Here is a 23,465-nt window from a genome sequence, read left to right on the forward strand (position 1 = left end):
TCATTTTTCATTTTCCATCCTAGGGGAAAAGTTACGTGATAGATGCCCAGGCGCGAATCCCGTTTGTCCAGAATTGCGACGGACCAATCATGGCACTCGTTGCGCTAGGGACATTTCAATTCCTAAAAACTAGTTCTTTCGGATATAGAGATATCGAATGCCGGGCTCGATCTGAATTCCACATAACGTCGCGCGGAGATCCATTTCCGAACTCACGTGCGCAATTGCCTGTGCGTACGGAAGTGACAGCAGAGCCGGTTACTACTCCGTGCCAACTGTTTAGCTACGTGTCATGCACGCAAATCTAATTTACACGAACGACTGACGGCTGTGACTTTTTCGGATCTTGTTTACGCATCTGCTCATACCGAGCGTCAAGGTATCGATATTTCTCGTTCGCCCGCAGCTCGAGATTCAGAGTTCCGTGTGATATCCGATTATTTATTTGGAAAAATTGCGTATACGTCAGTGACGGGCACAGTGTCGTAAACATATGCGTTACGAATACACTCGTTTAGTAATTGTTATCGCTTTCGCGAAGATGACGTCCTTAATTTTAAGCTCTCTATTTAACAGGAAATTTAGATTTTATTTTTCACAATAAGTATCGTTTCGGAGAATGGAAGACAATTTCTGATTATATAAACAATATTCTCATATTAACATATTGCATATTATAAATTGGAAAATAGAGGACTAGCTTTATATTATTAACGTTTTTTTTTTTTTAATTTTTAGCAACCTAATCATGCGGCAGTTGAAGGGAAAAACGAAAGAAACGAATAAACAGAAGAAAGAAAGGAAAAAGGAATTCATGGAGAATAAGCAGAGAGTATTTACGATCGTCTTACCCACTATAGCTGCGGTATTTGTGATAATAGCAGCATACATTTACATTAAAACCCGTCCAAAACTCCTCGAGTACTGAGAACGTGTCTCATCCATCATCGAAGCAAGATACGCGCAACATTTCAACAGTGCATTTACAATTCCCGGTTATATTTTTACAGATGTACGGAGGTTTTTCCAAGAGTAGGCACGTTCCATTGCTCTCCTCGAAATGTCTTGTAATCTGTTAGCTCATACTGAAAACGAGTCATTCATTTGCAAATGTCCTCTTGCAAATTTAATTTGACAAAGATATATTTTTCAAGCCGAGAGAAATTATGTAATATTTAGATTTCATTATCGTATAAGAGAGGTGTATAATGTAAGGGATGTTTTTTTACGAAAGCATATGAGAACAATTAAAATGTTTATATATTGTTACATATAAATTTATATTAACATCGTATATATATAACTTAGATTTACACTTTTTTTTTCTATTTATGTCTTCCTCGATTTTTCCGTTTCATGCTTTTCATTTGTAATGTATCCTGAAAAATGTTACGAGATTATACAAGTAGAAAGTTTTATCATGTAATATCGCGTACTGTCAGATAATCATTTCATGTATAAAGCATTTAAGAGGTTCATATCTGTGTAAGTTTTACTGACTGTTAAATCAAATTGGAAAACAACACATTAATCTGTAAAGCGTCTACATAACGAATATGGGTCCAATGCAGTATAAAAATATATTTGTTACATATAAACAGTAATGCATTCCATTATATTCTCCTCATCTTTCCCAATCAAATTACTTAGTATGTGCAATGCGCAGTGTAATCTACATAACAACAGATTGTTTAAATAAAACAAAAGTGAATATTCCAATTTCTACAGTCTAACAAATATTACTTCAAGAAAGTTGCAACTTCTATCTCTAGATTTCTCATAAAAGTATAACTTGAATTAAATAATTAACGTTTATATTTATTTCGTCTTTTATTTATGATGCGTAAACAATTGTATACGTCAAACTACGCTGAAGTAGAAAGAGATGTCATCAGGCTAATATCGCAGACACGTGGATCACAGCCAATGAAAAGTCACCACGTATTTACGCCCTGTGTCACCGGTATCGCGCTTTATCGCGTTCAAAGTTTTCCTTCAAGTGTTCACTCGTCGCCTGTGTACATGATGGCTGTGATGGACTGCGCGATGCACCTGTTCCTCTCAAGCTTCACGCTGTTCTTGCTTTGCATAAGCTGCATTCAAGGTACTCCCTACATCTCTTTCATAGGCGTCCAACTGTCCACAAGTATATCCTTACAGGTTATGTGTTCATCGTGCGTCATGCATTTCGTGTCAGTCTCGTCACCGTCTCGTTTCCCGACTTAGTTTTTAGTCCTCTCACCGAGTTTGTTCAATGAACAATTGTAATCAAGAATATTGAGACAAGTGTTTCCCAGTTTTAACTGATGTGCAAATTAAAAATTGTAAATAGGTTAGAATCGTGTCACTTGCATACCCCGTCCATTTAGTTGCTCCCTGTTAATCGGTTTTGCTCGTTGCAGCCAAGGGAATGCAGCATGTAACCTGCGGCTCCGTGCTGAAGTTAATGAACATGGATTACAACGTGAGGCTACACTCCCACGATGTGAAATACGGAAGCGGTAGCGGACAGCAATCGGTAACGGGTACCGATATGAAAGAAGATGGCAATTCTTACTGGCTCATTAAAGCAGAGTCGAGGAAGCAGTGCACACGGGGGTAAGCTGCGACTTATAGTTATGTGGCAGTTTCTGTCAACCATTGTATGTCTGCGCAAAAGTAAACTGTGGCAATTATCTGTTAGGCAACCGATCAGATGCGGAGATACCGTCAGATTAGAACACGTCGCAACGAAGAAGAACCTTCACTCGCACCTGGTCAGTTCACCGTTGAGTGGGAAGCAGGAGGTATCGGCGTATGGGGATCACAAGGGTGAGGGTGATACTGGCGACAACTGGATGGTGCTATGTAACAGCGATTTCTGGGAGAGAGATGATGCGATTAAGCTGAAACACGTTGATACTGAAACGTAAGTATATTCTCCTATATAATTTTCCTTAGAATACAATCATGAAATCGTTCTGTTCATATACATTTTTATATACATCAGCACACACGCACGTATATACACACGGGAAATAGGTTGCTTTGGTTTCTCTCATTGGTATAGACGAGCGATTTAAAATGAGCTTTTCACGAATCAATTCGTCGAATGAGTCAAAAAGTTGTGTCGTGATTTTCTAATATCGATCGAGTCTATCTACATTAAACTTTATCACGTTAAACATTATCTACATTAAAAATAATTTATTATCTATTGAGATCATTTTCCTCGCTTTCGCGAATCTACTGCCACATAAAACATGGACATGTAAAAGCGTTGTTGTTTCATAACATTTATCGTTCCATTTCTCAAAACAGCACCACAAAACTTCGACTCGTTAAATAAATGCAAGTGGAAAAGTGTTCTTCTTAAAAAAATCGTTTAAAAAAATATATCGTATAAATATATATGGTATAAATTATGTATACATAAATTATATTACTGTCTGTGCGTTTAGGTATTTGGCTGTTAGCGGTAGAACCTATGGTAGTCCAATTAGTGGCCAGATTGAAGTGGTAGGCGATTATTCTCCGAACAGTCCTCATACACAATGGATAACGATGGAGGGACTGTTCATTCATCCAAATGATTTCAAGGCGCAGCATCATCATCATACGGAATTATAAAGATATTTATGGCGACAATTTTTTTAGCCTCATCTATATAAGCGAATGTGTGAGTTAATTAGAAAATAGTAAAGAATTTTGTTAAAAATCTTTATCGTAAAACATTTTGCGAATGTTTTGCAATAAATTTAATAATACGTTCTAAATTGAAATTTCGTGGAATTTTTCGAGTCGATCCACTCATGATTATTCACAAGATTATAATGTAACAACATAATGCCAGAAAGAAGATGATATTGAATTGTAATTCGAGTATGTTCTTACCTTGTACTATTGTTACTCTGGATGAATTTGGTCATTTTGTAAAACTGCGTTATGTCTTTTTGATAAAAATTTATGGCACAAGAAACGCCTTTAATCTTATTCTTATTCTTCTTTTTTTAAATTTTCAAATATCCATTAATATGCTAGAGACACTCAGTCTGTGTTCTACCGTGTGTATGAATGCGTAAATGTGTTGTACATATTATTGTATTTATTATAACGTAAGAATATATAGGAACATATGACAACACGTATTGTTGGAGTTGACGTTGGCTTTCATTCTCTCTGAACTCTCTCACTTTACACTTCCTTGAGTTGATGCTGTCTGCCGTCGTTGACACTTCTCTTGCCTACAAGGCCGTTGTACGGGAAGAGAACATTCATTAGACTATAACTTCCAAAAATGTCCTTTAGATCCTGCTTTCCCGTTAAGTGTCCGTAACATTGCTTGCCGGTCAGGCAAGTATACAGCTTCCAAAAGCCATAACCCATTGACAATGATTGCATTACTATTTGCAGATTGAATAATATAAATATAAATATACACGAGAGATTCTTAGACAACAGTTTGATGAGAGTGATCGGGAAGCAAAAGTTCTCAAACAAGTTAATGTTATCTGCGTTCTTTATCATCTGATCAAGGCTCTCTACTACGCACCATCCCATCACCAGCATAGTGTACACGCTCGCCAATGAGGCGTAGAAGCAAAGCAGTATGAAGTTGCCCATATTCTGGCGCAACACGCAAGCACCTAACAGAAAGCAGTGCTGCTCCCTAAAATGGTAGCACTTTTTGCAGAAGACACAGTGCTGCGTCGGCTTGCGCATGTACAGCTGACACTTTTTGCAGTACCAATACTTGTAGGCCGTGCTGTCTCCCATCGGCTTGATGACAATCGACTTCAAGTCCCATTTCTTACTGTTACCTCTGAGCGGGCTCGACTTGTGGCTGATGCGGTACACGCAATACCAATTCAGTGACATCTCCACGCAGAGGAAGACGAAGACCGGGGAGACCTTGCCATTCAGGTAGATCGTTAGCGCAATGATAATCACGGCGTAGAGCAGGATCGCACGCGGCACAATTTTCGTGTAGATCATCAACCAGAACTTCATGAGGTTCTTTAGCTGTTCCTTGGACATGCGAGACATCACGATATACAAATAACTCGCACAAGACACACGCTAGGTCCGATTGTTATGCCGTCACGCGTGCACTTTATCAAATTTCTGTCAGGTTTCTCCTTTTGAAATAACGAATTATCGCCGAGGATCTCCGGCTTATCCTAACCGTTATTTTCTACTCTACGATTGCCCCGCAAAAATCTAACACGTGCGAATGTGTGACGCGTGCAGTGTGCGCCTAGTGAGATCAGTAATGTTCCTAGGGATTCTCCACTCTGATTGGCTATCAGATAGTGGTTGTCAAACGTTAATACGTCAAGGTCGAAAAGACCGAATAAATCTCTGCCGCGTATTTTGAAGGGAGCTGCACCCCTCTTCTGTCTTCTGCACCTACCACTGTAATCGCTCAGCAGATAGGCTGTGCTACTAAAAAAGAAGTGATTTCGTGTGCAATTATAGTTTTCTTGCATATTCCCGCTTTGATTTAAAATAATATTTGGAGATGATTTTTCAGGAGACGAAGTAGAATCAACACGACGTAACAACTATAAGCTATTTATTTTCTCACTATAAAAACGCTGGTATAATTAATTATGCTTATAAGATGCTAATTCGCATTACGAAAGAATAACAGATCTTACTTAAAGGGATAACAGGTATTAAAAGTATACAACAAACATGATTCAAAATTAAGTAGAATCTAAAAAAGCAAAAAATTATTAAATATTACTAAAAATTTAAATAATATTAAAGATTACTCCGCAAAGAGTGATATAATAAAGATTTTCCTAAACTTGTATTCAAATGAAGTTGAAAGTTATTGTTATGTAAAGAGTTATATGTGTGTCTCTATATAAAAATGTTTACCTTGAAACTCACTTAACGTATACCAATATTTGAATCAATAAAAAGCCTTTGCAGTGAATGTGTGTGTGTGTGTAGGTACGTGTGTTTCTCTAGTCAGATTTCAATTTGGAATATAATACTTTTCGTCTTTTCCTCTCTCTCTCTCTTACTTCTCTCCTCCCTCCTTTTCCTGGTGTACATAGTTTCTTTTATCAGTATTTTTATACATATCATAAATGTATGTAAAATTATAAATATATACGGTATTATGCTCGCGTTCTCTCTTTTTGTACATCTGTGTGAATAACAATGTGTTGAGAATATATATGTATCACCCTTATACATGAATAATCATTAAATCAGTCTCTAGCAATTATAAATATACGAGATAACAATACAATTGTACAAACGTAATAACACAAAATAACAATTGGAATTTACAAATACGGGGTGGAAGAAATCATTAAAAAATAAAGCAAACGAAAAGAAGAAACAAAGTGAAAGAAAAAAACAGAAGAAACAGCGAAACAATCAGTAATGCGAAAATTAGAAAATGCAAGAAAATAATTATTATGCTACATTATATTGCCATTCTTTGAAGTACTTCAATTGTGTACATATATATATATTTGGGCTACCTCTAGAGTTAACTATTAGAGTTTGGAAGTGCTTCAGTTGTGCATGTCTAAAGTCACATGTACTATTTTGTACTTTTTTTTGTATTAAAGAAGAGGAATAAGTACATGTGTGTATATATGTATGATGTATGTGTAGCGACAAAGCTATAGCTTGTAAATAGATTTTCGTGATAGATTTCTATGTGACAAAAGAACTCTCTCTATATAAATTGTGTAAAACTATACAAATATATTATATCACGATTTACCAAAATAGATTGCGACGACGATAATATAATTTGCAATTTTCAACAATGGAAAGTGTAAAAAATATCCTCTCCCTCCCGTTAGGACCCTCATTTTATTCGTTCTCGTGATATATTCTGCAACGCGATCGCGTCAAACATGCACGTTTCGCGCACGCAGTGCCATGCAGTGTAACATGCCGTACGAATGCTTTGATTGCAACGACACACATTAACCATTGTTTGTAGCAAAAAATGTTTCGTGTATCTTATTTGTAAATTCCGATTCTCTGTTATTTCTCGGTACTCATAGACGCTAAAGACTAGTTTGACAATATTCCTGTATAAGAGTAATGTGCTTCACCGTAACTCCCCAATCGGCGCGTTCTGAGACCACAGCTCGTCGATGAATCTGTATAAAGTGTCGCTAACAGCCACCTGTAATTAAGGAGAGAGCAATTTCGAAAAGAAGTTCTTTGAAAATTTACAGCAGCACACGAAAGTGAGCTCTCTGCTCACCTTGTACGGCGTTGGATTCAGATTTCTTCTGTGATCGTTGCGTAATGTATTGAGAGATTCCTGTACTCTGGTGCGAATTTCTTGTAACGTGGGTAAGGGCTGACACAGCTTACCGTCTTTCCAGTATATCTGTAACGCGCATATATTCGCTTATTACGAGTCGCACGACGTTGAGTTAATTCCTGGATGCATGTCGACCTACTTATAAACCTATTATTTCAATTCGGTTGTACGTACCTTGTGCAGAGGTTCCACCTGGGACGGTGTCACGTTAGCCCTCTTCGTCTGTTGGAACGGATGCCTGCAAAGGACCTTCTGCATTACTTGCGGCGGTTCCTCCGTTGTTTTCTGCAGGAGGTCGATCAACGCGTAACCGTCCGAACCGTACAATCTGTAGGCGTCCTTCCTGGCCGGGATCGTAACTTTCCCGACCTCCTGACTGAGCTTGATCCTCGGCTCGCCATTGATCTCCACCATTTTATAAACGCAGCCCAATGCTGGTTGTCTCTGACACGTCACGAGATGCGTCCCGATGCCGAAACAGTCGATTTTGTGGCTCTGGAAGATATTCGTGTCCGTTACGACATGTAATCGCCGCGGTGTCTACGACTCGCGAATCTACTCACACCTTTACCTGCTCGTTCAGGCTTATTATCGTCTCCTCATTAATGTCATTCGACGCGCAGATCATTAGCTTTGCGAACCACGGTATATCATACTTGACGGCAAGCTTTTCGAAGATGTCCCTCGCTACGTTACTGAGATACGCCAAGTCACCGCTGTCAATTCTGATACCGATAGCCCTGTATCCCAAGTCGTTCAAGGCTAACGCTACCGCACAGAAGTTTAAGAGACCGCTCCTATTCGCAAAATGCATAACCGATAAGACGTCTCTGTATAAATGGCAGTTTCTAATAAATGTGATTGAATGTTAATATTATGATTAAATGATTAGGAGGCAATCTAGACACACATGACATTCCATTTGTACAATTTTTTTACAACAATGATTTACTAAGCCTAAACTTGGCCATGTAAAAGGATCTTGTTCTTTTGCTAAGAACTTCTAAAAACTTTATTAAGTAAATTTCTTAAATTTCTATCATGTTATTTTTACATTTTACAATGTAACGTAGCATTGATTTGCCAAGTTTAGAGTTAAAGTTACACCGAAATATAAATTGCACACAAATATAAATTATATAAGCGAAAGTAACGGAAATAACTAAAATTACGTGAATTTATGTTATTCACTATTAGTACAAATGAGATAATTAGTTTAATTATCATATTGCAAATAATATCTCCGATAAAGAAAATAAATATGCACGAATATGCGCTATCCTAATAAATAAATAAATAAATTCAACGTTTCACATGGAAATATCTTCGCTTCCCTTGCATTTTTTCTTTCTCATATTGCAGCAAAGTTCTACAAAGTTTCTTGCATTTGAATGATCGTTAAAGTACGTGAAAATTTTGGCAGTATACAGGATGTGCCCATAGATGTGCTCAGAGAATATTATCCGGAGAATAAGGGGCAGAATTGGGAGGGGCACTATATAAGATCACCAATGTAATAGCTAACAAAGAGATTTTTAAATATAGAACTTGTACTCTTTTATATCTCTAACTGACATGTTATGAGAGTAACATGATATGATAATATAAATAGTATGCGCGATTTGCCTGTTTCACAGAATATTTTTTAAACCATATAAAACAGAAGATGTAAAAGGATATAAAACAAGAGAAATTAGACTGCTTGCATTGCCATCGCTAATTAACAATCTCAGGAGGCATCAGGTATTGTGTTGAGTCAAAGCACAAAATTTACTTTTTCAATATGCAATCAAAGATACTTTTGGTCTTTAAAATTATTGCTTATACAATAATGTTAATCACTTTGAAGGGGCAATGTGTAGTTCGCGAAGCATAGAACCAGAAAAGGGGAAAAGAAATTACAATACATTCTGCAAAATAGGCAAACAGAGCGATGTTCGTACCTCACATAGAGCTCACCCAATTCGCCTCGTCTTAAAAAGCCATTCTTGTGAAGTTGCGAAGTCGATTCTGATATAAATGGGTTGTTTCTCACACTGTTTTGGGCGTGTGTATTGGACCCGTTAGTTAGAAGCTTATTCTTTACATTTAGGCTGGCCACTTGTGCCTGCCCCTTGGCCGACGTCTCAATGCTACAAACACATTCCTGTTAGGCTACAGTGGTGTAACGCGCATGCCTGTTCGCGACGCGCTGACAAAATTAAATTACAGAACCGCCAGTGAGATTGAATCGAGAGAATATGCATCTTGAATTTGAACGGACCTTTTTATTTCCTTTTAAAATGCACGTCCAGTTACTTTTGGCTCGAAATGTAAATGAAAGCAATAACGAAATCTATGAAATTTCTAATAACGAAAGACTTTATTCTTAACTTTGAAGCTTATGATAATATTGTGATTATATATGATATTATTTATATCATATTACTACCTGCATGCGGGATTGTTCGAATCTGTACATATGCATGCACAGCCTAATTACATATGTAAGATTATATACGCGTACAGCATTAATATGTGAGTCCGCGATAACGCAATGTTTTAAAATATGCATACAATATTTTAAAAGATCACTTCTGCCCTTAATACTAAACATTCCAAATTCTGAAAACTTCCGTGTTTAAAATGTCATATTCACATAATTGTGATGTAATTTCGCTACGCAAACTCGGTAAGCTCAATAAAAATATGGCACAATGTCGAAACGTAAATCAAGTGTAAGAGCAATTAAGGCCCAATGAATGTATGAAATACATAATAAGTTGATAATTAACACAGAGGTACAGCCGCAAACAATAAACTATTTCGTGCAATCACTTCTAACAATGTCAATGTGAAACCGACAAATGTACATTTTAACACGTCGTTTGCCGTTGTTTGCAAGCTATATTAACTAATTCTCAATTTTTCTTTATTTTAAATGCCAGGCAATACATATTGCAATGACTGCAATGCTACTTTGCACTTTGCAATGCTAAGAAACAATGTGCTGAAGAAATGCAACTAAAACTGAAGCTTACAAATTACAACTTTTTTTATTAAATGCGCTACTTAAGGGAAGGTAAAAGTAATAAGCGTACGTGCGTACCTTTTGACGTCATACGTGTCCACGAGAGCGGTGAATCTTTCCGGAAAGGCTACGGCATAGCTAATCAAAGCTGCCAATTCTCCGTCGGATGCTTGCGAGGCTAAAGCACCCAGATCTTCAGCGATAGCCTCGCGATACTTGCAGGCGAGTTCCAGCAGGTTCAGAACATTACCTGTTTGCTTGTGCGCCAACGTCTGCGGAAGAAACAATCACGTTTTCTTCTCTCCAGAGAATTGCCCAAAGTTCACACTTTAACCGATGAGAAAATGGAATATCTTATCGCGCGTTACTTACTTTCTCCTGTAAATCGTCGATGCTCGTGAAGGATGTGATGTATGCATGTGCGTGCGTGCCGCATACCGGTATATTGAATAACTTTCCAGCCAAGACATTGCTAGTCCCATCGAATCCACCTGTGTCATACACATACACACACATAAGGAATATATATATATATATATATATATATATATGCATATAGCAAAGCAATTATTTTAAATTTAATTTTGATTTATATTTACATGAGTGTGCACTAAACATACGTGGCTACCAAGTTCTTTCTATACCTATCGTATAGAGTAGACATATATACATATGTACATTCATATATATGTACATTCTCAAGCCGACTTCCGAAACTGTTACTCATTTACCTAGACAGTGCCAGCTGACACCGAGTGGAACAGCGTATTGATCTCACTTTACACGAAATTGTTGAATATAGTGTAAGAGTGATGGAGTGGTACCGAACACACCAACTTATCCGTTATCCATTACATCACGTCGCGAATTGGAAAAAAAATGTTCAAGACTGCATATCTCGGACTTGATATATAATGAATAAATATATATAATTTAAGATGCATTACGTTTACTGAGAGATAACTAGACAGTTTATCAGTAACCAAATGAGTTGAGAAGTACACCCGATACATGTGCAGTGGAAAGTTCCATGTTACATGTTTCTTATTATATTGCGTGTGCTCCTGTAACGTACGTGATTTTGCAACATTTCGCAATTACCATGTACGATAATTAAAAAAACGACGAGATATGCATGTGTGTGTGTGTACAATGAGAGTATAATTTTAATTTAACGTAAAATACTTTTTTAGTAACCATTCATTCCATACTATAAACATAATAAATAATAATTCAAAACTTCATAAAGTTCAGATAGAAAATTAAACTGATATAAATTAGTAATATAAAAAATACATGAAAATTATTTACCGATGTAGCTGTATTTCGACGCGCTCAATCCCCCGTCGGGGCCTTGCGCTCTTCGAAGACCGAACTCCAGTAGCGTTATATTTTTTCCAGCGACCATACGATACCTTGCCGCGTTAGTTGCCATCAGGCTCGCATAGTTCACCAGTGTTAATAGAGTCGTTTCTAACAGCTGCGCCATTATCAATGGTCCTTCTACTCTTATCAGTGGAACCCTGTAATAATTTAAATTGCAGTGAATCTGAATAATTTCCAAGCCCGTTCAAAGGACATATATTTATAGAAAATATAATTGTCATTATTAAATGGTTCTCTCTAATTCATTATGTAATGAGAATCTCTTTTTTAAAATCCACCTTGGAAATACAACGGATCCCTCATCTATGGCATATATTGTGACATCTTTTGCAGTGAGACTCTGCAGATAATCGAAGAATCTTTGGTCTACCATAGGCATTGTTGATTTCAGGTACTTGATATCTGTGGTATGAAACTGTCTAATATAAATCCATTAAAAGAAATCAAATACATACTAAGTAGATTTCGCGAATACACACCACTGAGAGAATAATGGAACTTATTCAAGAACTTTATGCACTCCTCGAGACCAGCGAAGATCGTGAATTCTCCCTGGAAAGGGTTCTTGCGAAAGAACAAATCAAACACGGCATGATCGTTCATTTTGCCGCTCTTCCAGTAAGCGTAAGCCATTGTGATTTGATATAAGTCTGAAAGCAAACATCATTCTTCTTACACGTAAATACACAAGAAAACAATTTCGAGACATTGTCATTTTAGTGTTAGTAACTAAGAGCTTGCAAGAAACAGATCTTATCGCCAGTAAAAAAGAGTCATAAGAAACAAATTGCGTTCAGTTCTACATATCCTATGTCACACCATTTACATGATCTATTATTAATCGCATAATATTGTACTTTGTCTGGTTGAGCAGTAGCAAGTAGCTTCAAGTACAGACACAGATTTATCTCTTTTGCATGTGTGTGCAAATACACAAAAAAAAAAGCACATGTTTTTACATATATGATTTTATTATCGCTGCATTTTAAGCAGGCTTGTATTGATAAATACATTTGTTTTGTAAGAGAAATATAAGCTGAGCCGTGCGGTTTACATCATCTGTAGAATGATATTTACAAATTAGCATAACTATTGCGCTCTTACGTTACGCATCTATGTGGGAACGCATTTCCTAGTCACAAGAGTGCTGTCATAAATAATTCAAGCTGATTTCATAAGTATTGTGTCGTGTAATTTTTATCTAGAATTGTAGAACTGTTCAGCCTTCGTTATTCAATTCCAAAATGTGCAAAGCACAAAGCTAATTCTCATGAATCTCCATCGATTGATGGAGACGACTGTCCATCCTGCATCTCGTCTCTAAAACGCTTCGAGATTACGGATGCGATTACAATTTTGGACGCGAAAAAGCGTTGAATCTCATTGCTCACACGGTCCCGTGAACCGCTGACAAAATCATCAAAACGGGCATTTTTTTTTTAATTAATACAAAAGAAAGCGCACAAGTCCCGTCATATGTACACACTTGCTCTCTTCTGTTCTCATCGTTTTCAGATTTTGAGACTCTGACGCTGTCCGACAAACAAGCTACTTCTGAGCGAATCTTTGCTCCGTTCTTAAGTAATCAATTCTAACTATAATTATTCCGATCAGACGGCGCGTCACGCTCGAATAATCCTCGGGACGGAGGGAAACGAGGTTAGGTTAGGCGAATCATGATTGAAGGGACTACACGCGAGGGACGTGACTTGTACCACGCACCTGTCAGCAGCGGCTGCACGACGCCGTTCTGTCGCGAATTGCAACACGTTCCACCGTCGTCCGTTGACATTTTGTGGGCTGCTGCTCGCGTGCGCCTGCCTCGGAAAACGTCTCGACACGGGCACGGGCACGCTCCCGCTCTCCCTCTCTCTCGCTCTTTCTTCACTTCCTAGATTCCCTCGCGTTTCAGTTGCGCCAAGTTGCACCACTTGCGCTTTCTGCCTCATAAACAAAACAACAGTGCGATGTATATTACATCAGATTCGACGTACGCGCGGATCCATTGCTGTGCGAATTAAACGTGAACGAGCAACGATTAACTTCGATTTATTAAACCGTTCTCGAGCCTCTCGCCCTCCACGCGACGAAAAATGCCTGACCTAGTCAACTGCACTTTTCAGGTCTGGCGAGGAGCAGAACGGGAGAGCCGAAAAGGATACGGCAAGAAGGGAAACTTAAACCGATAGCCGTGCGACCTCACCTTCGATATTACTCGTTACGGACGCGACAACGTCAACTGACATGCTTCGCAGCGAGCCGCGATGTAATATACGCTCTGCGAGAATCGATAGGGAACGTTTGAAGGACGCTTGACGCCTGTTGGCACGGCCTGTACCCCGTCCGTTCCGCCAATCCGGCCAATCACTGCGCCAGCCCGGCAGAAATCACTAGACTCAGAAATTCGCGCGTGCGCACACCTGCCCGCTTGCTCCGAGTCTTGATTGTTTCCCGCGCGACGAAGTCGCGTTTCAATCTTCTTTTTTACTCGTGAGAGAGAGAGAGAGAGAGAGAAAGAGACGAGTAGACGCAAGTTTATGCACGTTTAGCGCTACCGATTATTTAGCTCCTGAGAGACGACTTAATATCGCTTTTTAACCTTAAAATTTAACGACGTAACGATCTACAAAGCTCCGATTTTCTGCACTGTTTTCTCTCTGCCTTCCTTTTTTATTTTACTTCGCTTATCTGTACTTTTTTTTCAAGGACGAAGCATGGAATGACTGGACTGAATTAAGTGCATCCAAGAGTTGAAAAGAAAGGATCTCTCGAAGAGTCCTGTCGAAGCATTTCGCGAAGAACGGACGTTTACAAGAAAATGTTTCCACTGAGGTTAGTCTGAAATTTTCAAGTTTAATTGCTCTTCCGTTACGAGCTCGAGATTATAAATTCACGAACGATTAATGCGGCAAGGTTGCTTGTGCATGACTTGCGTCATCGGGGAGATAACGATAAGCAAATAATATAATCCGTGAAAGTTTACGAGAGAGAGCCTCTTCCTCGACGCAAAAGGTCGCGATAACTCGAGCACTACGTGTCCATCTTGACCGCCGCAACTTCGGAGATATAAATATACGCTCTAGTGCTTGCAAATAGATGCTGCGTATCTAATTGGCATTACGAGTGCGTACCAGACGGCTGCATATAAACGAAAAAAAGCCCAATGATAACCAGAAGCAAGGAAACTACGATAAGAAGAGGAACGATAACACGTAATCGGATTTGATTTCTCTTACAAAGGAATAATTAGATGATAGTCGCGGTATATATATAAATCTGGCCTAATTACGGATTGCGGCAGTCTCCTATATTTTTATATATTCTAGGGAAGACCCTAATTATAGAAAAATATATAAAAATATAGGAGACTGCCGCAATCCGTAATTAGGCCAGATTTATATATATACCGCGACTATCATCTAATTATTTTTCTGACGCGCAAACTGTACGTCGCACTTCTGCATCGGGCATCGATAGATAATTCGCGCGATTTCTCGTAAAAAATACGTACCGCGGCGCGCACGCGCGCCTCAAGGATCGGATTACGTCAATTTCGTGCGGCGCGCTGAGAGAAACGATCATGCTCCTAATAATAGTGCGCGCGCGAGATCGCAATTAGCTAATAGTTCGACTAAACAGTACGCGCGTTGCTAGGGGCAACTCGTTGCGGCGTTCTCGATGTTCTCATTGCAGCCGAGCGACCTTGCGAGACCGACACGTAGGTATCACCTGCGCATTGCGGCGGTCCTCGTCTTTTGACACGCGAAACAGGGAAAGAAGTTCCCGCGCCGCAACCGATCTCGCATGCGGCGGAAAAAAAACTGACTGACACGGGGATCCGCCGTGCGAATCGCGTGTCGGCTGATCCTCCTACGACGGAATCTCGTCGGCGAGACCTCGAGCCTCGTTCGATCACTCACGCTATCGGTATATCTAGAGAACGTTACCTGGCTCTCAATTTTTGTGCTTCACCTGCTTATCGCATCGCTGGTAGAATCTTGTAAACCGACTAGATAGATATCTATTTTTGGTCACTTTAGAAGAACGCGATTGCATCGTATCTTATCAAAATTATGTGTATGATCAGGCTCAGCATCGGATATGAATTTTTCAGGATTGAACGCCGTTGATCTTCCCATCGTTTGGATTGTCAATGTGTATGAGTCGTATCTCGTGGACGGAGCAGTATGGGATCTCAGATAATTATGTCGTCGTCCAGCTTGTCGATATAATGTGAAGGGTGAATGACATTAACAGACGATACACGGCGTCCGTTGGGCCGTTGAACCTGCGACTTGCGCCATAGCCAACGAGTGATGGTAAAAAGTAAATAAAAATGATAAAAATATATGTCGCTATAAGAACGTATAATAAAATAACGATTAAGTATTTGCAGCGTTTGTGCGCCGTTACTCAAAGAAACTGGAGCAAACTTCGCTATCTTTTTTCTGCAGTTTACATCCGCAATGCGCGGATACAATTTGCACGGTGCGAGAATGCAAGTGTGGGCATATATAGACAATTTTCCCGGCGAAATTGTTTACCGGTAACCAGTGGTAACTCCGCAGCAGCGCGGGAAGGATTCTTAATCGTCGTGATCAATAACTCTCGATGCTGTTGCGTGATGCCACGTAATAATGCTGTACGCCGTCGTAATTTGTAAAGTTTGCGCGATTCGTAGCAGCCGCGATATGTCTCGTGTCTCGTTTCTCCCATTTTTTACTCCGACCGTAGAAATTTGTTACGCAGACGCGGAGATTATATCGATATCACGTCGAGATTACGTTTGTAAATATGTCTCTGCGAGATATAGATAGTTCGATTCCTTCAGTTTAATTTTTATTTTAGTTGGGGAAATTGTCAAACGCCACGGTCAGACGCCTGCAACTAAACATTAGTCATCACTTGAGCTGTTTAATGCCTGTTAAAGCGAAGATAGTTAACGCCTGTTAAACCGTTAGCGCCAAGTAAAAGCTAATGCTAACTGGTGATTACATCAGTTATGCCAATTACTTGTTGGTGTGCTCGCGGTTCTTAGGTATGTTGGATTTAATATCTCATAATTAATCTCGGATGCAATGAGGAAATGTTAGAAATATATTGAAAGCAACATGTTTACCAGTCAGTTAAACATACTTGAAGGATTAGTCACTTGAAAAACAAACTGTGGTCGTAAATCCAACTTATCTGAGTTGAGAGAAAATATTGAGTCTCGCAGTCGCCAACTAATAATGATAGTTGAAGGTTATTATCAACTAATGTTATCAGAGTGTTCTCGTTCGTCGCGAGATAAGTCTCATGAAATAACGACTCCAAATAAAATAGGAAAATTGCGCATATCTCGTGCGCGATATCATGTGGAAGTGGGCACGTACGTTTCACTCGTTATGCATTCTTGTTGATCTTTACTAAATAATAACGTATGGAAATTTACTGGCGTTCTATCGAATTTATCGTTGCATCTACCGCCGTGCTGCGAGCCCGCGATTATCGGTTGCGATATATTCATAGATATTTATTTCGTCGCCCGTAATATCTCACTCGATCACGTAAATCCTCCCGAGACACGTTCGCATCTTATGTCATTTATTCACGCGCGTTGAAACGTTGAGAAACGTCGCTTCGCTCTCCATCTCTCGCGTCAATAGCGCGATTGTATTCGACGAAGTTTCATACCGGTTTTATTTGCCGTTGCATATAGTTCTTGTAGTTTCACTTATCGATAATGTCGGTTCAACGACACGTGCTCCGTCATTAATATGCGAACGCAGGATGCAGCTCAAGTCATTTTATACAATGAATTTATTCGTATATATACGTCACAGATGGTGTATTCCGCACTAGCTAACTCTACAAAATGATCCTCCGGTATTTGTCTGCTGCTGAATGCGCTACTAATTAATTTTCTGCATTACAACTGGCACTTCTGAAGTATTGTTTAATCGCTAGTCTCAATCACTAGGGCTGTCTCTTTGGTGTGTGTCTTTGGCTTTAGAAAAATACTCAATTTTTGATTCTCTAAGGTCTAAAAGATGCAAGAATGATGATTGAGCCGCGAGCATTGCACTGATCGCCTCGGATGCTCTTCCTTTCTGTCAAAAATTGATTATTTTTATGTATATATATATAATTACTATTTATTGTTGCCTATCTCTCTCTCTATATATATATGTATATATAATATATAACGCCGTCAAGCATCCGGAAAAAACGTAATCGCAAAATACACGCTTGTATCTCTATGAACTAATAATGCGGTATTAATAATGTGGTTACACGGTGATATACCTTTTGTCTCTGCGATACATAGTACCCTACTTATTGTTTGTGTACCGTTACATGTGTACTTTTCTCTTCGTCTGCCCTGTACGCCCCTCTATTTATATTTTATATACCTTCTGCGGTGAGTCAGCATGTGTGCGGATGTATACATTGTACGGAAGCACGGACTATTATCTACGTTACACGCACTAAGTGACTGACTTAACTATGATCCTCCCTAAAAACTACTCAGACTTCGATTTAATATTTATCTCGCTTATAAGAATAACATCATGATCGTATTTGTATCGAGTATGGCGCACCTTTACTCTTATCGATAAATTAATACTGCGACGACTAGACGACTTGACCACGTGACTGCGACGTGACGTGACGTGTTCGGTCATGTTTGTCCTTACAATTACTACCTAATTTGACACATAATTTTTCGTATACAGTCTTAACATTTATGATGATGTTTGTATTGTGCTAAAAATATGTCACACAGACTACAAAACTTTTTCTCCTTTTCGCAATTTTTCTTTCTTTTCTTCTTGGTCAATATATATATATATATGTGTGTGTGTGTGTGTGTCCTGTATAAAGTTCTCTCTGGAGTGTTAACTCCTTGATCGCTGCGAGTAAAATAACGTGTCTTCCTTTAGAATCTTCGTCACTGTTTGAATAATGCTACAGTCGTGTATAATCTACGTTCGTAGAATAATATTCCTATATATTGGTATCAGCCGATAAGTTGTAAATTTCATAACCAGTGTAAAACGATCAGTACTAAACGATTATCACAGAGTCGTTAAGCAACGTCGTACATATATGTATAGGGCGTACCGCTAATTTTACAATATATCTCGTTATACGTATGAACGTCCCTTCTTTTTTCTATAAATAAATAACAAATCATTAAATTACTGCTACTTATATTTAATACCGTTAGATTAAAAATATCAGAAACGAAGGAGTAAAATGTGTAAAATGGCAGTGTGGATATTTTTATCACGAAAATAAAAGACGCTAAAAAACACGTAACGAAACAAGATCCTTTAAGCAATTATTTGCATCATGTGTCTAGGAAAAAAATAACTTAACTTAATTATTTTTTGCTGTCAAAGCAGTGCATATAAATTGAATGAGTGTGCGCGAAAAATATAAGACTAGAAGCAACCGATACCGAAATCTGGCTATGAAATTTCAAACTCACTCTCCGTGCCATCTACGCACCCCGTAGCGAAGCCTAATCGCTAAGTCCACTAATAACGATGGAAGTTTAGCAACATCTCGTTTATCAACGAACATTACTATTAGACGGTAGAAAGACGTAGATATCCAATAAATAACTAACAAAGTATATAATACCAACAATAACGTACTTAACGCTAAATGTGTATACAAATAAGTTAAGAACAATAAAGCATAGAAAATTTCCCAGGTTTCCCGTACCGGTTAGCACCGTTAATCGCGCTGGAAATGAGAGAAAAGTTTTACGTGTTCTTACGACAAATACTAATACACGATCAATCGGGAGGAGTACTTCTCCAAGATTCTAAGACCAGTCCTCGTACTGACTGCCCATGGTTCATCTCATTAGATCCGCCGCTCTCTGCCGGTCTCGGTGGACCTCCCGCGGATGCATCCTCTTACGATGCGAAAAACAGTTGCCGGAGCTCGCGAAAGCTTTCGGACAGTAAGGACACTGATAAGGCCTCGCACCCGTGTGCTGATTTATGTGAAACTTCAGATCCTGATTTCGCTTGAACGTCTTGTCGCAGAGCGGGCATGCGTGCGGTCTGAGGTCCGAGTGCGTTATGCTGTGGGCGCGTAACGTCGAATTCGTCGGGTACACCCTGCCGCAGACGTTGCACGGGAACTGTATGCCGCCGTGGTATTCCTTGTGTCTGAACAGGTTCGACTGCGTCTTGAAACTGTGAAAGAAATTTAAGAGTTCGAATTTTATAACTTTTATTATTATTATTTTTACGTTTTGCTCTCTATTGATATTTCAACTAATTTCTTATACGTCAACTATGCGTGAATTGCGATAGAAACGTACATTCTTCCACATATGTCGCAACCGTACTTCCCCTTAGGCCTGTGAGTCTCTAAATGCACTTTCAAATTTCCCTTCGTAGAAATCTTTTTACTACAGATTGGACAGATGAAATTGCTGGACGAATTGTTATCACCGTTCGTGTGCAGCACACCGTTCGTCGAGTAAACGTGCTGAGATCGCAAGATAGGCTTCCCGTCGAATTTCCTCTCTTTGGGTAAGTGCAACCACAGGTGATTTTGTAAGCCGATTTCCGATATGAAAGACCGGGCGCATATCGTGCACTCGTGCGGCTTTGCCATATTCGACATGGTTTTACCACCGCGCTCGTGCCGCTTGGTCTCACTCTCGTTCTTCCCTTCCTCCTCCTCCTCCTCCTCCTCCTCCTCCTCCTCCTCCTCTCCATCCGGCTCAGTGTTTCTGAATGAGCAAAGTACACTAAATCTCGCAACATTATTTACATATCTCGCTTTGTTTTTTACCAGCAGAATAAAAATTCCTACTTATTTGTCAGAGGAAGCGGCTCCGGTGAATTTCTCCTCGTTATTTCCTCCTCGTAGTCCGAGGAGTCGGAAGCTTCCGATCCAGATGGTTCCATACCGCACTGGAGAAACAGCATTGGGTCCACCTTCACCTCCATTTCCTCCATGCTTGGGGTGTGACGCTTATCCTCCTGTGAATTCGATTCCGGCGACACCAGTGGCTCGTCCTCGGTTAGGATCTCTATTACACCCTGGATGCGGAACAAAGCATCGATGAGACACGCAGTGTAGTACATAGAGACATGATACAGATAAGCGTGGAAGCAGACGTACCTTCATACGTACCTTCGTCAGTATTGAATGTAAGAGACCTCGATCTTCCGTCTTTTTCGCAGTGTCTTGCGTATCCTTAATATTTGGCATCTCGTCGTCTTGTACGGAACTCGTATTGTCAACGTTATCGCAGAACTGTGATTTCAATTTTTCTTGAGTGCGGTATGCCATCATTGCGAAACGATGGACGCCCTCCAGTCTCTTGATGCATATAGAACAGACCATTTTCGAAAATTTGTCCTCCGATGACACCTGGGGAAGCATTCGAGAAGAAAAATGCGTTCAGTGTAAAAGTTTTTAAATAGGAATTTTGTATATGTGTTTTTAAAAATAAGGCAGCTCGAAATTATTATTTATATTTCTCAATTTTATAAATTTATCTATTCCACTCATTTTATAATTATCAACAATTAATCCAACATTAAAGATAAACAGAACGAGCATCTTTAAATTAACGTTACTTGTCGTGCCGATTGTAAAATTAGTAAAAACATTATTTTTTTAAATACTATTTTAAGGGTTATACTTTCGTCATTTTTTCGTCATCAATTATTCATGTCCGCATGACCCGTCTCGCCACCCCTTTCGATCTCGTCGTGCGCAATTAACCTAGCTCTCGGCGTGTCGCGAAGCGCCGACTATCTCGCCGGGTGGATCGGTATTTATTTAACAGGGACAAGTCACTGTGGCTTTCTCGCACAATACGTCCGATTGACGCATTCCCCGCATTAATTTATTCCGTCCAACGTCGTTTCCCGACGCCGCTCCCCGGCGGCCCTCATTTCCGATTATATTTATAGATGTGGTACTTGTATAGCATATATATATATATATATATACACATACATACATACATACGGCGCGCACGGTATACTTATTGTAATCAATAAAATGCTAATTTTTAACACTTTTGCAGCCCCGTATAAAATGGTCGCGCTCGACGTGCGGACGTATCCTCGCACGATCATCCCCGTCCGTCGCGTTTCCCCACAATTTTATAAACGATCTAATTAACTAATTTCGCGGCTCGTCAACGCAATCGGCAAAATTAATCCTCGGCCAGAGACTTTTCGCGAGACGCAACGAGACGTGTCGCCGCACCTTTATAAGCACCTGGGTGCTGAAAGTGTCGCCGTTATATTTAGACGAACGAGTCGATTTATCCGCGGAGACGCGAATTCGGGAAGAGTCATTGATCAACGAGAGAGGCCAGACGAGTTTCGTCGCCGATCACGAGCATTCCGCGTTGCCGATCTCGCGGAATCGTCGCGATCGCGACGCGACAGGCTTGTTCTGGACAAAGAGTCATTTTCCTTTCGCGCGACCGAAAAATCGGCTCGGAAAAATCGAGCTGACACGCGCGCGCGGCCGGTTTTGACGGCGCGATCGCGCGACGATCGGTGACCGATCTCGCCCAGAATCGTTCGACGATCGGCGCGAGTTTCAAAATTTCAAAATTCGCCGACGGTCGAGATTCGTCCCGCGACCGGCACGTGATCGCGCACACACATGCACGTCACGCGGTGCGAGGTAAAGGCGAATTTTGAAAGAAGAAAAAAAGAGAGGGAGGGGAACGAGCGGAAAAAAAGCCCGCCACGCGAAAAAAACGCGCGGAAACGGGCTCGAGCAGAGCAGAGCTTACCAGAACGTAAAGGTACTTCCGTATCTTGGTCTGCAGATAGTGACGCCGGCCGTCCTCGGCGAAGATGTGCATCCCGTCGTCGTCGGCGGCGATGTCAGCCGCGCAGATCCGACACTGCGGCATGGACCGATCCGCCGCCGCCGCTTGCCGATCGCGTGCCGCCGCATCCATTTCAAAAAAGCGGGAGCCGCCGAGGATCGCGACAGGGGAGAACCGAGCGGCGGTGTATAATAAAAAAGAAGTGTAGCGTGCCACCAGGAGGGTATGCGGAGGAGGGAGCGGAGGGTAATTTTTCCTCTCGTTCCGCGGCTGGAAGACTTCTTTCCGACGATCCTCGCCAGAGGGGAGGGAGAGAGATTAACGGGGGGCACGCACGCAGACTTCACGGGAGACGTCGGCGTTATTCTTTTCTTTTTTTCCCTGCCCCACGACTAACGACGGCCAGGAGGATGCGCCGAGACGTCCCGCGACGGCGACGTCTTCATGTACCCCGAAAACGACGGTGCATCCTCGGAGCGGCGGCGGTGACGACGGCGACGTGCGCGACCGGGAAGAAACGTGGTAACGTTTCTCGGCGAGCGATCGAGAGCAACGAGAGCGGCCGTACGAACGAACGAACGAACGAGCAAGCGACGGCTTGATTATTCTATAACGATTTTCCCTCTTTTTTTGTTCCGCCGTGTACTTTATGAGTGAAGCCGCGGATTGGGCGAGATTATAAGCCGCGCGGCACGGCACGGCGCGACGCGACGCGACGCGAGACGTCGTGCCCGTGTGGCTCTTTATAAAAACGGACGCGCGGTAGTCGGGCGTCGGCGTGCGTCCGTCCGTCCGTCTCCCCCCGAGTGCCAGGAGTGCTCAATACAAAATATATAATAGCATTCGTCGATTTGAAAAACATATGTATATAACCAATTGTTTTATTTATGGATTCCGCCGGCGCTCCGCGTCGCGGCGCGACGCGCGCGCGTATCCGCGGCGTTGCGCGGCGTCGCGACGGC

The 23,465-nt window shown here is 40.6% G+C and overlaps 4 protein-coding genes and 1 long non-coding RNA gene across 11 annotated transcripts; 2 read left to right on the plus strand and 3 right to left on the minus strand.

Moving 5' to 3' along the window:
* Positions 1-928: 928 nt before the first annotated feature.
* Positions 929-4,123, plus strand: LOC105286278 (stromal cell-derived factor 2). The gene is made up of 4 exons (XM_011351104.3): positions 929-2,104; positions 2,403-2,598; positions 2,684-2,908; positions 3,441-4,123. Exons 1-4 carry the CDS (start codon positions 1,837-1,839, stop codon positions 3,607-3,609), a joined length of 858 nt encoding a protein of 285 aa, XP_011349406.1. The 5' UTR covers positions 929-1,836; the 3' UTR covers positions 3,610-4,123.
* On the minus strand, positions 4,002-5,432 carry LOC105286277 (palmitoyltransferase ZDHHC3). Its single transcript, XM_011351103.3, has one exon. The coding sequence runs from the start codon at positions 5,023-5,025 to the stop codon at positions 4,174-4,176; it is 852 nt and encodes a 283-aa protein (XP_011349405.1). The 5' UTR covers positions 5,026-5,432; the 3' UTR covers positions 4,002-4,173.
* A 107-nt stretch (positions 5,433-5,539) lies between these two features.
* Positions 5,540-14,023, minus strand: LOC105286282 (nicotinate phosphoribosyltransferase). 2 transcript variants are annotated; one of them, XM_011351110.2, is made up of 12 exons: positions 13,888-14,023; positions 13,407-13,624; positions 12,164-12,334; positions 11,963-12,086; positions 11,610-11,821; positions 10,671-10,789; positions 10,377-10,570; positions 9,232-9,420; positions 7,860-8,085; positions 7,463-7,783; positions 7,226-7,354; positions 5,540-7,144 (listed from the first exon to the last, which is right to left on the minus strand). In XM_011351110.2, the coding sequence occupies exons 2-12, from the start codon at positions 13,474-13,476 to the stop codon at positions 7,067-7,069; spliced, it is 1,833 nt and encodes a 610-aa protein (XP_011349412.1). In that variant the 5' UTR covers positions 13,477-13,624; positions 13,888-14,023; the 3' UTR covers positions 5,540-7,066. The 2 variants fall into 2 exon arrangements, with proteins under 2 accessions (XP_011349412.1, XP_011349413.1); XM_011351111.2 differs by lacking the exon at positions 9,232-9,420.
* Positions 14,024-14,190: 167 nt separating this feature from the next.
* On the plus strand, positions 14,191-18,821 carry LOC105286280. 2 transcript variants are annotated; one of them, XR_895207.3, is made up of 3 exons: positions 14,191-14,516; positions 15,799-16,010; positions 16,072-18,821. It is a non-coding gene; the product is annotated as an uncharacterized LOC105286280 (long non-coding RNA). The 2 variants fall into 2 exon arrangements; XR_895206.3 differs by having other exon boundaries at positions 14,202-14,516; positions 16,081-18,821.
* Positions 17,472-23,335, minus strand: LOC105286279 (gastrula zinc finger protein xFG20-1). 5 transcript variants are annotated; one of them, XM_011351105.3, is made up of 5 exons: positions 22,465-23,335; positions 20,823-21,074; positions 20,511-20,740; positions 20,011-20,445; positions 17,472-19,882 (listed from the first exon to the last, which is right to left on the minus strand). In XM_011351105.3, the coding sequence occupies exons 1-5, from the start codon at positions 22,633-22,635 to the stop codon at positions 19,537-19,539; spliced, it is 1,434 nt and encodes a 477-aa protein (XP_011349407.2). In that variant the 5' UTR covers positions 22,636-23,335; the 3' UTR covers positions 17,472-19,536. The 5 variants fall into 5 exon arrangements, with proteins under 5 accessions (XP_011349407.2, XP_011349410.2, XP_011349408.2 ...); XM_011351108.3 differs by having other exon boundaries at positions 20,011-20,427; positions 20,835-21,074; positions 22,465-23,334; XM_011351106.3 differs by having other exon boundaries at positions 20,835-21,074; positions 22,465-23,334.
* Between the last annotated feature and the right edge of the window lie 130 nt (positions 23,336-23,465).

Source organism: Ooceraea biroi, chromosome 13 (assembly GCF_003672135.1).
Source record: "Ooceraea biroi isolate clonal line C1 chromosome 13, Obir_v5.4, whole genome shotgun sequence".
Classification (NCBI taxonomy): domain Eukaryota; kingdom Metazoa; phylum Arthropoda; class Insecta; order Hymenoptera; family Formicidae; genus Ooceraea; species Ooceraea biroi.